General features: G+C 46.7%; 1 protein-coding gene across 2 annotated transcripts in view; it reads left to right on the forward strand.

Annotated features, from left to right (window-relative positions):
- Window positions 1-14,837, forward strand: part of dync1h1 (dynein, cytoplasmic 1, heavy chain 1) — a 31,782-nt gene extending 16,945 nt beyond the window's left edge. The window contains exons 42-78 of one of the 2 annotated variants that reach the window (XM_048975610.1): window positions 322-485; window positions 661-790; window positions 916-1,049; window positions 1,150-1,264; window positions 1,372-1,533; window positions 1,648-1,862; window positions 2,025-2,229; window positions 2,381-2,554; window positions 2,647-2,766; window positions 2,886-3,006; window positions 3,472-3,667; window positions 4,839-4,956; window positions 5,220-5,435; window positions 5,552-5,764; window positions 5,887-6,014; window positions 6,144-6,297; window positions 6,479-6,625; window positions 6,793-6,943; window positions 7,207-7,460; window positions 7,572-7,706; window positions 8,351-8,445; window positions 8,532-8,706; window positions 8,796-8,871; window positions 8,992-9,152; window positions 9,886-9,997; window positions 10,087-10,147; window positions 10,254-10,377; window positions 10,491-10,604; window positions 10,751-10,921; window positions 11,277-11,494; window positions 11,638-11,741; window positions 12,677-12,885; window positions 13,117-13,270; window positions 13,436-13,578; window positions 13,800-13,968; window positions 14,087-14,211; window positions 14,436-14,837. In XM_048975610.1, coding sequence (XP_048831567.1) covers window positions 322-485; window positions 661-790; window positions 916-1,049; window positions 1,150-1,264; window positions 1,372-1,533; window positions 1,648-1,862; window positions 2,025-2,229; window positions 2,381-2,554; window positions 2,647-2,766; window positions 2,886-3,006; window positions 3,472-3,667; window positions 4,839-4,956; window positions 5,220-5,435; window positions 5,552-5,764; window positions 5,887-6,014; window positions 6,144-6,297; window positions 6,479-6,625; window positions 6,793-6,943; window positions 7,207-7,460; window positions 7,572-7,706; window positions 8,351-8,445; window positions 8,532-8,706; window positions 8,796-8,871; window positions 8,992-9,152; window positions 9,886-9,997; window positions 10,087-10,147; window positions 10,254-10,377; window positions 10,491-10,604; window positions 10,751-10,921; window positions 11,277-11,494; window positions 11,638-11,741; window positions 12,677-12,885; window positions 13,117-13,270; window positions 13,436-13,578; window positions 13,800-13,968; window positions 14,087-14,211; window positions 14,436-14,564 — 5,592 coding nt within the window. In that variant the 3' untranslated portion in view covers window positions 14,565-14,837. Of the gene's footprint in view, window positions 1-321; window positions 486-660; window positions 791-915; window positions 1,050-1,149; window positions 1,265-1,371; window positions 1,534-1,647; window positions 1,863-2,024; window positions 2,230-2,380; window positions 2,555-2,646; window positions 2,767-2,885; window positions 3,007-3,471; window positions 3,668-4,177; window positions 4,374-4,838; window positions 4,957-5,219; window positions 5,436-5,551; window positions 5,765-5,886; window positions 6,015-6,143; window positions 6,298-6,478; window positions 6,626-6,792; window positions 6,944-7,206; window positions 7,461-7,571; window positions 7,707-8,350; window positions 8,446-8,531; window positions 8,707-8,795; window positions 8,872-8,991; window positions 9,153-9,885; window positions 9,998-10,086; window positions 10,148-10,253; window positions 10,378-10,490; window positions 10,605-10,750; window positions 10,922-11,276; window positions 11,495-11,637; window positions 11,742-12,676; window positions 12,886-13,116; window positions 13,271-13,435; window positions 13,579-13,799; window positions 13,969-14,086; window positions 14,212-14,435 lie in introns of both variants that reach the window. The other variant, XM_048975609.1, reaches the window with a different exon arrangement.
- Window positions 14,838-16,374: the final 1,537 nt, after the last annotated feature.

The raw sequence follows: 16,374 nt of genomic DNA on the forward strand, positions 1-16,374 counted from the left end.
GGAAAAAACTCATACTGGTCCATTAGGACTCATGTGGTGCTGAGGCATCACCCCCTGCATGGCTGCACTCAGGTTCTCATCCCTGTGGTGGTTGGTCGTGTGGTGGGCATGGCAACATACCGTAATCCGTGCATGCTCCTTACCTCCTATCGAATATAAAAAAGCCCCTCTCCGTAAAAATGTTAATCTGTAAAAAGGTGAAATTCTCATTTAACATACGTTAACTGGATAATTGAAAGCTAAATTCAGAGTAGTAGTATTTCTACATTTGTTTATTTATGAATGACTTTTCTTAGACTGACGAACTGTCTTTGTTGACAGGAGCGTTTCACCCAAGATACCCAACCTCACTACATTTACTCGCCCAGAGAGATGACCCGCTGGGTGAGAGGTATCTTTGAGGCCTTGCGACCATTGGAGACTCTCCCTGTGGAAGGTCTCATCCGCATTTGGGCCCATGAAGCCCTCCGTCTTTTCCAGGATAGGTAAGAAGTTGAGTACAATGAGTGTTTTTTCCTAATGCTTATAAATGAGCATTAAGGCTAAAAATGGCATAAGGCCTTCTTTGCACATTAAACACGTGTGCAAGTTGACGTTCATAGGGAACTACACCATGACATGGATTCCCTGCTCTGTGGATTAACCTCAACATACTTACAGGTTGGTAGAGGATGAGGAGAGACGCTGGACAGATGAGAATATTGACATCGTGGCCCTCAAGCATTTCCCTAACATTGATCGTGAAAAGGCTTTGAACAGACCGATCCTGTACAGCAACTGGTTGTCCAAGGTGAGCTAATTTTGGTAGTTGAGCCTTGCATTAATAAACCACACTTTTTGGATTTGTTCATTCAAAAAGTGGCATTTACATCAAACGCCGTTGGGTTGGTTATCTGGTAATGTACTGTTTTCCAGGATTACATCCCTGTGGATCAAGAGGAGTTGAGAGATTACGTCAAAGCACGTCTTAAGGTCTTCTATGAGGAGGAACTTGATGTTCCTCTTGTGCTGTTCAATGAGGTCCTAGATCACGTCCTCAGAATTGACAGGCAAGTGCCTTTACAATAAGGATGGAAACGATTAGATGGAATTTGTCCCTTCCCTTTCCTTCTCTATCCTGTCTGAATGGCCCACACACTCTCTCCTCAGAATCTTCCGGCAGCCACAGGGTCATCTGCTCCTCATTGGGGTTAGTGGTGCTGGAAAGACCACCCTGTCTCGGTTTGTGGCTTGGATGAACGGACTCAGTGTCTACCAGATCAAGGTTTGCTTTCAAGACTGTACACTTGCCTAAACTTGGTGAATAGAGCCATACGGTACTTGTGATCGTGCTTGAACGTCTGCTGAAGTGCTTCTCATTGCTTCGTTTAGGTCCACAGAAAATACACAGGCGAGGACTTTGACGAAGACTTGAGGACAGTCCTGCGCCGCTCTGGCTGCAAGAATGAAAAAATTGCTTTCATCATGGATGAGTCTAATGTATTGGACTCTGGCTTCTTGGAGCGCATGAACACATTGCTGGCCAATGGAGAGGTGAGGGCACAAAGTACTTTAATATGGAGCGGTTAGTCTAGTGAAGGTACTATTATAATTAGGTACGAGCTGCTGTTTCATTTTTTTTCAATGCTGTGTGCCTGTTGTGCCCAGGTTCCAGGTTTGTTTGAAGGTGATGAGTATGCCACACTGATGACCCAGTGCAAGGAGGGGGCCCAGAAGGAGGGCTTAATGCTGGATACTCATGAGGAGCTCTACAAGTGGTTCACAAGCCAGGTGATCAGGAACCTGCATGTGGTCTTCACCATGAATCCTTCTTCAGAGGGCCTGAAAGACCGTGCTGCCACCTCCCCCGCCCTGTTCAACAGGTAGGATTATGGTCTGATGCTGGGCAGAATCACGGCATTCCTGCATAATGTGTACCATTATGGCCTTACTGTCAGACCTCGATGGCCTTTTATGACTGTCCACCCTATTTGTGTCAAGCAATAAATACAGAAAGTGATCCTTCAACCTGCACCCGTTTATAGGTGTGTGCTGAACTGGTTTGGTGACTGGTCTACTGAGGCTCTGTACCAGGTGGGCAAAGAATTTACCAGCAAGATGGACCTGGAGAAACCCAACTACAAAGTTCCCGACTATATGCCGACTGTGTATGATAAGCTGCCGCAGCCTCCCACCCACCGCGAGGCCATCGTCAACGGCTGTGTGTTCGTTCACCAAACACTGCACCAGGTCAGAAACATGCTTGTGCTTCTCTGTTGTCCTACCTTATTCCATGAACGACTGGCACTTGTCTTTTGCCATCGGTTTTTGGGAAACAAGTCAATGTTGTGTGATTTATTCCCTTGGCACAAAAAGTTGCTTGATGTTTTGCTTATTGCAGGCGAACAATCGTTTGGCCAAACGTGGCGGGCGCACTATGGCCATTACGCCGCGCCACTACCTTGACTTCATCAACCACTACGCAGACCTGTTCAACGAGAAGCGCAGTGAGCTGGAGGAGCAACAGATGCATCTCAACGTGGGCTTGCGTAAGATCAAGGAGACTGTGGACCAGGTAATGCAGAGCTCTTGTCTTCAAATGCATCAACTTAATAGCATCTCTTGACTGTTAGCCGCAGACATCCGTTGACATCTCCTCTGTCTTAGGTGGAGGAACTTCGTCGTGACTTGAGGATCAAGAGCCAAGAGCTAGAAGTGAAGAATGCTGCAGCCAATGACAAGCTAAAGAAGATGGTGAAAGACCAGCAAGAGGCTGAGAAAAAGAAGGTAATGTGAGATTGTTTGTGTGTTTTCTGCCGCCTGCTATAGCCAACTCAGTCTTTTTGAATGGTTCCAGGTTGAGATACTTGGGTTGATTGGTGTCTTTGTGCTTTTTTTCCATGCAGGTCATGAGTCAGGAGATACAGGAAGCAGTCTACAAGCAGCAGGAAGTGATCAAAGACAAGCAGCTGAGAGTGAAGCAAGATCTGGACCAGGTGGAGCCTGCTGTCATTGAGGCTCAGAACGGTAAGGCTGGTCTAAGTGAAATGAAAGATTTAACAGCCTATCCCGCCATGTGTCTGGAAACAATCATGCTGTTCTTAGTACTCTGTGGCAGACATTCTGAAGCACTCGGGTTTATAATTAAGTGCACATTAGTGTGCTTACTGGGGATGAACACTGCTTGTCAAAGCATTTTGTTGAATTTCTCTTTGTACATGTCAGGTTCAATGTGCGGTGGATGTACTGCTGAAGTCCTGTATTAGCTGGTATAGTCCACTGTGTCTTGCTTGCTGTACAGTAAATTTTACAACCTGCTGTATTTTAAATACCTCTCCTTACGCCTGCATTTTTCACCTTTTCTCTGGATTGTTCACCCTTGGTTGTCTTTCTCTTCTATCTTGCTAACTTCTCTGCTGTTTTTCTTGCCTTTTTTTTTTTTTTTCCTTGTCACATCTCTCTCTGCTGGCGCCCCCTGCTGGCTGGGCTTAGCCGTTAAGTCCATTAAGAAGCAGCACTTGGTGGAGGTGCGGTCCATGGCCAACCCTCCGGCTGCAGTGAAGCTGGCCCTGGAGTCCATCTGCCTTCTCCTAGGGGAAAGCACCACAGACTGGAAGCAGATCCGCTCCATCATTATGCGCGAGAACTTCATCCCCACCATTGTTAATTTTTCTGCTGATGAGATAAGGTGACCAGAGCAAGTGGAGGGTATGCGGTGGCCACAGATATGCAGAGGAGTAACACCGATGCTGGTGGGCAGAGGGGTGCCCTTTAAAGGGACAAAACGGAACTAGCAGTAGAGTGAGCTGTCATACTCCCTGCTGTTCTCTTTGGGCTTAGACTATAAAATACATATTTGACTAAATATTGACCAATTTTTAAGGAATAAGAAGCCCACTGCCTATCAGGGTTCCCCAATTCTGGTTCTGGAGAGCCAGAATCCAACACCTTGCACATTTCCCTGTTCAGACACACCTACTAAACCTGCTAATTAGCTGATTAAGATGAGTTTGAGCAGGGAAATCTGCAAACTGTACTGGAGTCTGGCCCTCCAGGAATTGAAGAACCCTGGCCTAACGCTTGAGGTGTCCCTCCTTGCTCTGCATTGGCGCCCGCACCACCCCAAGGATCCTGCATGTTCCTAAAGCACCCTCCCATCTTTCCCCCCCCCCCCTCCCTCCCTCCAAACCATCACCAGCTGTCAGCTCAATTAAGAAGCAGCACCTTGTTGAAGTGCGTGCCATGGCCAACCCACCCGCCGCAGTAAAGCTGGCGCTAGAGTCAATCTGCCTCCTGCTGGGGGAGGAGACTAATGACTGGAAAAAGATCAGACAAGTTATTATCAGGGACAATTTCATCTCCAGCATAGTCAACTTTGTCTCTGAGGACATGAGGTATTGTTTTGTGTCATCCGTCCTGTGTGTGTGTCTCCTGTTCGTCAGACAGCACGGAAACCTTCCTTGCCTCACCCTGCTGTTGGTCTCCTGTCCTGGGCTTTAAACCATGATTATTACAAATCTAGCCCCTACATGAATGAGAGGGGCTCTGTCTGTTTATTGAACGATTTTTAAATTGAGCACTCCTGGTGATTTGGAAATTGCCTTGGCTGGTTAAGGCATTTTGCTTATAATTAGTAGTGTAATTACAATTTAAGCAATGGAGGTATGTATTGACTGTAGCCTAGTATTTACTATAGTAAATCCTTATAGAATTTTAACACCTAATTATTGGAATGATTCGTGTACTTCGTCTGCCATCCTCAATCCTACCCCACCTTCCCCTGCTCTGTTAAGTTCTAACACCCGTATTGTCAGTGATGTCATACTTGTTCTGGTGCTCATTGCTCATTTTAATAACAGCGACTCGATCCGTGAGAAGATGAAGAAGAACTACATGTCCAACCCTAGTTACAACTATGAGCAGGTCAACAGGGCCTCCCTAGCCTGTGGGCCTATGGTGAAATGGGCCATTGCTCAGGTACAGGACACATCACCTTATTTCTTCTGGTCACACCTTTTGCAAGAATTGCTTGAAGTATTGCTCTCTTTTTTTTTTTTTTTTTTTTTTTCTTTTTTTCTATCCAACGGGTGGCTATGTTAGCATGTTTGATGCTAATTTGGCCTGGTTCTTGCATGGTTGTCTGCATATTAAAGCTAGTTAGTAGCTGTTTTATAAAAGTGTGTGTTTCGGTATTGTTTGAAGATGTTGGTTTGAAGCCATCTGTGTGCAATGCCCCACAGCTTAACTACGCTGACATGCTGAAACGTGTGGAGCCCCTGCGCAATGAGCTGCAGAAGCTGGAGGACGATGCCAAGGATAACAAGTCCAAGGCTGAGGAAGTCGAGCAGATGATCCGGGACCTGGAGTCCAGCATCGCCCGCTACAAGGAGGAATACGCCGTGCTCATCTCCGAGGCCCAGGCCATCAAGGCTGACCTGGCGGCTGTGGAGGCCAAGGTGGGGTCCCTGAGCACTTTGGTTTAATGGGCCCCCCTGGGCTCGGAGGTGGGGGTGGGGGGGTCTTCCTGTGTCTGTGGTGCTCCAGCTGTAAATTTGCTTCTGATTTTGCACAGGTGAACCGCAGCACTGCCCTGCTCAAGAGCTTGTCTGCCGAGAGGGAGCGCTGGGAGAAGACCAGCGAGACCTTCAAGAACCAGATGTCCACCATTGCCGGCGACTGTCTGCTTTCGGCGGCCTTCATCGCTTACGCTGGTTACTTCGACCAGCAGATGCGGCAGAACCTCTTCACCACCTGGTCACACCACCTGCAGCAGGCCAACATCCAGGTACCTTGGGATTGGAATTATACTATCTGTGTTCCTTCCTTATGAATTTGATACACTTGTTCCCCTCCTCCCCTGCAACCATGTGACCTGTGCTTTTGTCCTGTGTTCCCCCCCTCCCCCAGTTCCGCACAGACATAGCCAGGACTGAATACTTGTCAAATGCAGACGAACGACTTCGCTGGCAAGCTAACTCTCTGCCTGCTGATGACCTTTGCACTGAGAATGCCATTATGCTGAAACGGTTCAACAGGTTAGCATGATGCTATACTTCTATGATCTGCAGCCCTGTCCATAGATTTTACTGTGTTTTGCGTTATCTTCTTGTACTACATCATTTTTAAGACTGAATATTCAAGTTACCATATTTCTTGTGGCCCAGATACCCTCTGATCATTGACCCATCGGGCCAGGCCACTGAGTTCATCATGAATGAGTACAAAGACCGTAAGATTACCAGGACCAGCTTCTTGGATGATGCCTTTAGGAAAAACTTGGAGAGTGCCCTTCGGTTTGGAAATCCTCTGTTGGTGCAGGTAAGAAAGCTAGTGGCCAGAATATCCTACAGCTCCTGTTAAGTGTGGGTCTGATGTAACTTGAGGGACTGCTAATATTTGCTAGTAGTTCGTGTCAGTGGTGTGTTACACATGAAATGTTAGCTGTGGCTGCGAGTTGGGAGAAGCTGTACATGATGAGAAAGCTGGGATCTTATTTTAGGATGTGGAGAGCTACGACCCGATCCTGAACCCGGTGCTGAACAGAGAAGTGCGCAGGACCGGTGGCCGTGTGCTCATCACCCTTGGCGACCAGGACATTGACTTGTCACCATCGTTTGTCATCTTCCTGTCCACCAGAGACCCAACCGTAAGCATTTTACTACTTCCCCCTACATTGGTACCCACTTGGTACGGTGGTCTGAAACTTCAGTGTCAAAACAAATTAAAGAATCTAAATTTGAGTCAATTATTGCAAAAAAAAATAATTGTGGATTAGTCTTTTCCAGAGGTCAATCAATTGGACTTGTTTTATAGGTGGAGTTCCCTCCAGACTTGTGTTCTCGTGTGACTTTCGTGAACTTCACGGTGACGCGTAGCAGCCTGCAGAGCCAGTGTCTGAACGAGGTGCTGAAGGCAGAGCGGCCCGACGTGGACGAGAAGCGCTCAGACCTCCTCAAGCTGCAGGGTAACTGGCTGGTGTCATTATCATAGCTGTTAATTTGACTACATTTGCCCTAGTGGTCATAATAAAACTTTTTGCCCTACAATAAATTGCAGGTTCCAGGTTCTGTGAAGGAAGGAGGGAGGGTTGGAATAATGAGTAATATTCCATACATCTCCAATTCAGTTTTCTTAGTCCAGGAACTAAGGAATATTCTGTAGGGAATGTCTTGTGGTGTAGCCCCTGGACAAAGGGATCTGCATTAAAATGACCCTTGTCCTTTGTAGGCGAGTTCCAATTGCGTCTGCGACAGCTGGAAAAGTCACTGCTGCAGGCTCTCAACGAGGTCAAGGGTCGCATTTTGGATGACGACACCATCATCACCACCCTGGAAAATCTGAAGAAAGAAGCGGCAGAGGTGACGCGAAAGGTGGAGGAGACGGACATTGTCATGCAGGAGGTGGAGTCCGTGTCCCAGCAGTACCTCTCGCTCTCGTCGGCTTGCAGCAGCATCTACTTCACCATGGAGGCCCTGAATCAGGTGATGCTCTGTGCCCTGGCTCCGCCCCCACCCGATCACCCAGTGTGGGGTTGTCTCACCCGGTATGTTGTGGTTATCTACACCACTGAAATTGTCCTTTTCTGTTCTCAGATTCACTTCCTGTATCAGTACTCACTGCAATTCTTCCTGGACATCTACCACACCGTCCTGTACGAGAATGCCAACTTGAGGGCCGTGAGCGACCACACTCAGCGGCTGTCACACATCACCAAGGATCTCTTCCAGGTATGGCCAGGACTTTGTCGTCAATGAGCAGGTGTTATTGTCTTGTGTATGTAGGGAATCGCATCTATAAAATAAACAGGAAAAGAGCTAACATAAGGGAAAAGCCATGAGCTTCATCTGTTAAGGATAGTTTTTAAAACAAAAGTTTTCTTTGTACGGTTTCGTTAAACATATGTACAGCTTGACCCTGTGGCATGCCGTGACAAGTTGTCACACGTGTGTGACTTAGAAGTAGAGAATCAAACTTTCTATTCGCCATGTGCAAAACGTAATAGGAATTTTTGCTTTGGTGGTTCCTCAAGTTTAGTTTAACACGTCGTCAATACTAAAATACACATTTGGTGGCTAAGTGTGGGAAGGTCCCTTAGTGGGCAAGTATGGCTGGGTGATCGATTAAAATATCGTATCGTGATCATGAACATTCATATTGCAATCGATTTGAATACAGCGAGTATTGTGATATAGTTGGAACACTTGTTTTCTTGCGTAATTAACAGCTATAGTGCATTACTTTTAAACAAATTCCATCAAGAAATGAGTCTGCCGTTGCCGTAGGAGGGCAGTGGCCTGGGGGAAGATGCAGTTCAGATGGCCAGTCATCCTTGTATTCGGATGTAAATAATGGCGACTTGTATTTCCTACAGGTTGCTTTCAACAGAGTGGCCAGAGGAATGCTTCACAGCGACCACATCACCTTTGCCATGCTCTTGGCCAAGATCAACCTGAAGGGCATGACCAGGTAAGGCAGCCGGATAGCTCTCGAACTCGTCAGTCAGGCCAGCGACTGGGCATTGCTTTCAGCACTGATGCCGGGCTCTCCTGCAGTGAACCGTCCTACGATGCTGAGTTCCAGCACTTCCTCCGTGGGAAGGAGATCGTGCTCACCGGCACTTCCATGCCCAAAGTGAAAGAGCTGAACACAGAGCAGACAGAGGCCATGATTCGACTTGGCCGCCTGCCCGCCTTCAAAGACCTACTGGCTAAAGTGCAGGCCGATGAGGTGGGGAGACCCAGTTTGTCCTGTTAGCTGCAGATGCTCATCCTGCGTCCCGCTTGGTGTGGGAAGATAACATTACGATATTCTTGCAGCAATTCTTCATGTGGATTGAAAGCAGTTCCCCAGAGTTGTCTGTGCCCTACCTCTGGACAGAGGAGAAAACATCAAGTGAGTATCAAACCAAGCATTGGATTTGTATTGTTTAAATACATTATCGTCTTTATGGAAATGGACTTGAAAATTGCATTGTTTTGAATTGCTACAGTGAAGTCTCTCTTTCTTGAACAGCTCCCATTGGTCTGGCTGTACATCAGCTGCTCCTGATCCAGACCTTCCGACCGGATCGCCTCTTGGCCATGGCACAAATTTTCGTGTCCAAAGTCCTTGGGGAGAACTTCATGTCCATCATCGAGCAGCCTTTGGACCTGGCCAGCATTGTCGACAATGAGGTTGACGAATCTTCTCAACTCTAATTGTGTCCATTAGATGTCACTGCATTTCAAAAGCCGGGAGCATCGAAATCCAGGCCTTTAAAGAAAAAAAAAACTCCACAGATTATCTCCCTGAACTGATGTGTTAAGTTACAATTGCTGCATTGTTTCATACATGCACTTAGTGGCCAGTTTGTTGGGTTCACTGGCTTATTGTGAGCAACCAGCTCCTCCAAACAGCAAATCATGTGGCTACGTATGGCAAGCGGACGGGGTCAGGAGTTTGTTACTGTCAGCCTAAGCATTACAATGGCTAAGATGCGTCATCCAGGTAATTTGTAATGCAGCATGATCATTAGTGCCAGACAGTTTGGTTCCAGGATCTTAAACTTTTCTGTTTTTTTTTTTTTTTTTTTTTTTTGGCTCATGCTACAGTATCTGGAGTTTACAGATCACATCTTTCCTGTCTTTAAAGCAAGTTCAGGAGGCAAAATTGGGCCCTACCTGTTACTAGCTAAATGTGCCTTATAAAATAGCCACTGAGTGTACAAAGCATCTAATTTCTAATGCGATTCATAATTTGTTTTAAAAGGCTTTTACTGTATCGTCTTACTGTTGCATCGAAAGTTCGAATTATGGTCTCTTGTATAGAAAACCATTTATTGTGTGGTAGAAAAATTTTGCTTTTAATTCTTGACTGCATTCTCACCCCTTGCACCATCCCAAATGTATTGCATCTTCCTTGACCCAGGTAAAGCCCAGTACCCCAGTGCTGATGTGCTCTGTACCCGGCTACGATGCCAGTGGACTCGTGAGGGATCTGGCGGCTGAGCAGAACAAGCAAATCACCTCTGTTTCCATCGGTAGGGCTGGGCTCAGTCTTAATGCCTCCATCTGATGCAGGGTGACGCTGTGAAATCGATCTGAATTCACTGTAATCTTCCATTTCCAGGGTCTGCCGAGGGATTCAATAAAGCCGATCGCGACATCAACACAGCAGTCAAATCTGGCAGGTGGGAGACGCTGCTTTCTTTACATGTTGCTCGATCTTTGTTAGGATGAACCTATATCTTCTCACTGAAGTGTGTGAATAACATGGTTCAATCTTCTGTGTGGCAGATGGGTGATGCTGGAGAATGTTCACCTCGCCCCAGGCTGGCTGATGCAGCTGGAGAAGAAGCTTCACTCCATGCAGCCCCACGCCAGTTTCCGTCTCTTCCTCACCATGGAGATCAACCCCAAGGTTGGCATTACTGTAACTGCTGATGATTTTTTTTGGTGTCTGAACATCCATTATCGGTGCTTGATCTGGTGTCTGGCCGCTGAGATCCGTCTCTACGCCGCTCTCTCTCCCAGGTGCCGGTGAACCTGCTGCGTGCCGGACGCATCTTCGTCTTCGAGCCACCACCTGGTGTCAAAGCCAACATGCTGAGGACGTTCAGCAGCATCCCTGTAGCTCGCATGTGCAAGGTGATGGAGAATAGAGAACGAACCTTAGAAACACCTGCTGTTGTGAATTTCTTCTAACTTTTTTTGCGCCTTTAGCTTGACAAGAAAACAAAATGGAAGAGCTGCAGTGTCTGGTGTGCATTAAGTCGTTCTGTCCATAACCACAGTCTCCCAACGAGCGAGCTCGGCTCTACTTCCTCCTGGCCTGGTTCCATGCGGTCATCCAGGAGCGTCTGCGCTATGCCCCCCTCGGCTGGTCCAAGAAATACGAGTTTGGGGAGTCGGACCTGCGTTCGGCGTGTGATACCGTGGATACCTGGCTGGACGACACCGCCAAGGTGCAAATGTAGACCTGCTTTAAGTTACCGCTGTAGTTTTTGTGCAATGTCATCAGAAGAGATTGCCCCTGCCAATTTTTTTTTTTTTTTTTCTCAAACTTCTTCTAGATGATCGATATCATTGTCTTTTTGTGATATGTGATTACATTAAAATATTCTCAGATTATACAGCAATCTCATTTTAAGCAAGATTAAAATAATCTCATGGTATACTCTAGAATGTTTTTCCATTATGTGGCGTGTATCAAAATAACAGAAATCACATAGTTGTGCTGTTTTCCTCCTTCAGTGAGGAAAATGGTTAAAGTCCTTAGCAGACCAATGTCAACAGCGACTCGAACGTCTTGCACTGCAGGGCCGACAGAACATCTCTCCCGACAAGATCCCGTGGGCAGCCCTGAAGACGCTCATGGCACAGTCCATCTACGGAGGACGCATCGACAATGAGTTTGACCAGCGTCTGCTCAACACGTTCCTGGAGCGCATCTTCACCACCAGCAGCTTTGACAGCGAGTTTAAACTGGCCGTCAAGGTGGACGGGCACAAAGACATCAAGATGCCTGATGGCATCCGGTCAGTGAAGGGTCTACTTGTTGTAAACTGATCATTTTACTTCAAATCTGCCCTGAAAGCTGCCTCCTTGTTGAATATGATGGTAGTTTGGAGTCCAGCAGGATGTTCTACCTGTCTGAGTAATTGTGTGTTTTGACCTGTAGGCGGGAGGAGTTCATACACTGGGTGGAGTTGCTCCCTGACACCCAGACCCCATCCTGGCTTGGGCTTCCTAGCAACGCTGAGCGAGTTCTGCTCACCACTCAGGGTAAAGTCCCATTCCAGCTGTCGCCTGGGACAGACTCTCATTCTCATTCATCTCTGTTCCCTTGATGTTTTCCCATGGTGCTCTGTACTGCTCTGTTTTTGTTAATGAGTCTTGTTTTTCAGGCTTAATCCTCACAGTACAACTTTTTATTTTTTAATCTCTTCCATTCTGCTTTAACAGAGCACATCTTTCTCTATGTATGGTGCCTTCTGTCCATCTCATTAACAACTTGAATTAACTGAAAGTTATGGCAAGTTTGCCGGTAGTTCTGAGGTCTCTGGTCTGTGGATGTTGTACTGTATGCGGAGATGAGGAGGCCAGTGAAATGCAGTCAGAATAGATGACCCAGCGTAGGTGTCATTGGCCGTGCACTTGACCTCATGGCCTCGTCTGACACGTGTGCTAAACATGATGCCGCTTCTGACCATACATATCAGCGGGTGTGTTCTGCTAATAGCAGTGGGTGGGGGAGGTCTCCTCAGCCTCCAGCAGCTGTATTTCACTACCATCATGTCACCTGATGGCCCCCCGCTTCCCGCTTTCAGTGTTTCTCCATCCCATCCCGTCTTTTTCCCACTTGGCTCCCACCCACCCCCAGTTTGTTTACTTTATTGTAACACATGGTCACTAATAATTTTTGGTAGTATATTTTGGAGTATTACTATTGATAGTATATTTTGTATGTAATATATTTTGGAGTATAATTTTAAATTTTTTTTCAATTTTGTGTCAGATTTATTTGTTCTGCGTGACTGACAAAAATTGCCACAGTAGTTTTTGATTACTGCATTACTTTAATCATTTTATCCTTACTGTTTTGTTTGTGACTGATCATTAGAGGTTTTTTGTTTTTGCATTAATTTTGTCTTCCCCCGGGACTCCCTGCCGACACCCTCCCATGCACCCATCCCAACCCATCTGCTTGCGTGCCTCAGGCACTGACATGATGGGTAAGATGCTGAAAATGCAGATGTTGGAGGATGAGGACGACTTGGCCTATGAGACGGAGAAGAAACAGCGCACCAGCTCGTCATCCGACAACCAGCCCACCTGGATGAGGACGCTGCACACCACCGCTTGCAACTGGCTGCAGCTCATCCCGCAGTTGGTCAGCCCTCTCAAGCGCACGGTGGACAACATCAAGGTGAGGGGGACCAGCACCGTCTGGAGGCTTTGCTGTTTCCTGGCAAAAAATCGAGAAAATCCCATCAGACGTCAGACAGATGTCCTGAGGATACCCCCTCCAAAATGCTTCAAAAATGTTGCCTGAGATGGAAAAACCAGTATGTATGTATGCAGGTGAATATAGAGGTAAAAAAAAAAATTATTATTGTTGTGTCCTTCTGCTGTCTTGTGGCTGCACCATCTTCCATAGGACCCTCTGTTCCGCTTCTTCGAGCGGGAGGTGAAGATGGGTGCCCGGATGCTGCAGGATGTCCGCCAGGATCTCACCGACGTGGTGCAGGTGTGCGAGGGCAAAAAGAAGCAGACCAATGACCTGCGCTCACTCATCAATGACCTCGTCAAAGGTGCTGTGCCCTGCTGCAGTTTCACTGGAACTATACTGCCGTGCATCTGTTCTTGGAGACCAGGACATTCCCTTCTGCACCTGCTCTTGTCTCCAAACTACATGGTCTCGCTCTCCTTGCTGTGTTAGCATACTTGCTAATGTTGCGTTGCTAATCCTCCCCCAGGTATCCTGCCTCGCAGCTGGTCTCGCTACACGGTCCCCACCTCCATGACGGTCATCCAGTGGGTGGCCGACTTCAGCGAGCGCATTAAGCAGCTGCAGCAGATCTCTCAGGCAGCAGCGACAGGTGGCGCCAAAGAGCTCAAGGTGAGCTGATGTTACCTCAGGCAAGAGATAAAAAAGCCCGCAGAGCCGGCAGGGAGGAAATCTAGTCCAGAATTGATGGATCTGGACATGCACTGTGGTCTGCTTACAGCTGAAGGGCAGCTGTTTTAGTGATGGTGGTCATACTACAGCTGGAATCACAAGGAGAAAAGCTGCAGTTTCTGTTGAATGGTTTTAACACACTGATATTGATATTTTTTTAGAACATCCATGTGTGTCTGGGCAGCCTGTTTGTGCCTGAGGCCTACATCACGGCCACCCGGCAGTACGTGGCCCAGGCCAACAGCTGGTCCCTGGAGGAGCTCTGCCTAGAGGTCAACGTCACCACCTCCCAGGGGGCCGCACTGGACGCTTGCAGCTTCGGCATCAAAGGTGGGATGACGGTGCCAACAAAACGTGGCTTAGCATGAGGCCTGCTGATCAGAGCGCTTTCCTGTTCCTGGCATTTTAGGCCCGGGCATGTGTTAACTTCTCCTTCCATCCCCAACAGGCCTGAAGCTGCAGGGAGCCACCTGCACCAACAACAAGCTGTCCCTGTCGACAGCAATCTCCACCGAGCTGCCACTCACCCAGCTGCGCTGGCTCAAACAGAGCAGTGCTGAGAAGAGGAACATGGTGAGCTTCACCCGTATAGCACTATCAGCAGCACATTACAATGAAACGAACATGGGCTCCAAGTTACAAGTGCATGGACTTGCACATAGTTTCTGGATGGGGTCGACACTTAACCTGAATTGAGAGACAACCAACTGTATTATTGGGCAAACAGTCCTAACTTGCTTGAAAAAAGAGGGAGATGGGTGTTTATTCTGGATTAATGTTTTCACTTCCCTGCCCAGGTGACTCTGCCCGTGTACCTCAACTTCACCCGAACGGACCTGATCTTCACAGTGGACTTCGACATCGCCACCAAGGAAGACCCACACAACTTCTATGAACGGGGGGTGGCCGTGTTGTGCACAGAGTAGAGGGAGTGCCTCACGTAACTAATAACTCGCTACTGCTTACTCATTGCATGAATTATAGCGTAGAAATATGAAAACCTAGATGCTTAACTGTATGTGTAAGGAAAACTTCATTGAAGGAAAAGAAGGTTTGAGAAATGTGGTACAGAGGTACGTGCTGGAGAACAGGGACTTGCTACAGTGGAGATGGAGGATTTTAAAGAAGGAATCTGTATGTATTTTTATGGAGGAAAGGAAGATGCTTGGTATTATGCATAATAAATTGCCCCAAATCACTTCCATGATGTAGTTCTTTGCTTTGCATTGTGAACCTTTTTCTTGCAATGAAATAGGCTACATATCCCTAATTGGGTAAAGTGATCTCTTCAATTTTTATTGTACTTCAACAGAGGCCATTCAGTTCTACATCACTCTTAAGGTTGGTTCATACTTCTCCTCAGGTGTACTAGTAGAGGTCTTCTATGACGCGTTTGACGCCATTGGGTATCTCTGCAGATGAACATATGTTGCACTTCCAATTTTGTGTTCACATGGTGGTGAATATAGTACCCTGTGACTGGCTCGCTGAATTTTTAAAACATAGACCCAAATCTCACTACTGTGGTACATGTGCAGGGAATATGAGAATAATAATTTGCGTGCACAAAGTATGCATCTTCGCCGAAAAACTATAAATGTTTTTCTGCCGGCATACGCAGTGTGGATATGCAAGTGTTGCACTTGGAGAAGTATGAACCAGCCTCTACAGGATATTCATATATGTCATGGTGAACCTGTCCAAGGGGTACTGGGGGTTAATCCCTTGTGGGGGAACTGGACAGATTAGACACCGATTTACTTTTTTGGTCTGTGGGAGGGGAACGTGCATAATTACACAGAACGGGGCAGGAATCCAACATGTAACTTCAAGGCTACGATAAGATTCAAAGGTTTATTGTCATATGTACAGTGTACTGGTACAAAGTGCAATGAAATTATAGCTTGAATTTCTTGCAGACTAACAATCTACATGCAACGATACCATAAACAGTCAACGAAAAGTGTTATATTATGATAAACTGTACAGTATATACAAACTAAGAAACACTAACACACAGGGTATCTAAGGTATTAGTGGAGTACTTGAGCACAAACTGAAACACTGTGAGTTTCATACAGCAGAACTTCAATACTCATACTAACATACAATAACACTATAATAACGGTAAAATGACTCCAAATGAATGAACCGGAGAAATCATGCCAGTGTAGAACAACTGCACCAATAACCAGTTATCAGTTTGAAACTTGAGTAGTCTTATTGCACTAGGAGAAAAGCTTTCCCTAAATCGAGTGACTGATTTGATGGTCAGGAGTCATTTATCAGGAAAGAGAAACGTCCTAAAACTGGATTTCTGGGGTCCTAGGTAGTGCAGCCTGCTTTTCTGATGTAGCACATGGTATAAATATCTTGAATTGCTGGAAGCTCTGTGCCAATGATTTTTTTAATCTGTTTTCACAACCCTTTGTAGAGCTTTCATGGTCTCTCTAGAACAGCTGCCATACCACGATGTAATACATCCAATCAGGAGGGACTCCACCGTGCATCAATAGAAGTTACCCCGGGACTGTATTAGCCATCCAAGCTTTTCTCAGGTGTCTAGTGGGCCTTCTTCATAACTCTTGTGTGCTCTTTCCACTTGAGGTCATCAGTGACAGTTACCCCCAGGAATTTGATGCTGTTGACCCTCTCCATAGAACATCCTCTGATGTACAGTCAGGTCCATAAATATTGGGACATCGACACAATTCTAATCTTTTTGGTTCTATACAC

The sequence above is a fragment of the Brienomyrus brachyistius genome, chromosome 14, assembly GCF_023856365.1.
Source record: "Brienomyrus brachyistius isolate T26 chromosome 14, BBRACH_0.4, whole genome shotgun sequence".
Lineage (NCBI taxonomy): Eukaryota > Metazoa > Chordata > Actinopteri > Osteoglossiformes > Mormyridae > Brienomyrus > Brienomyrus brachyistius.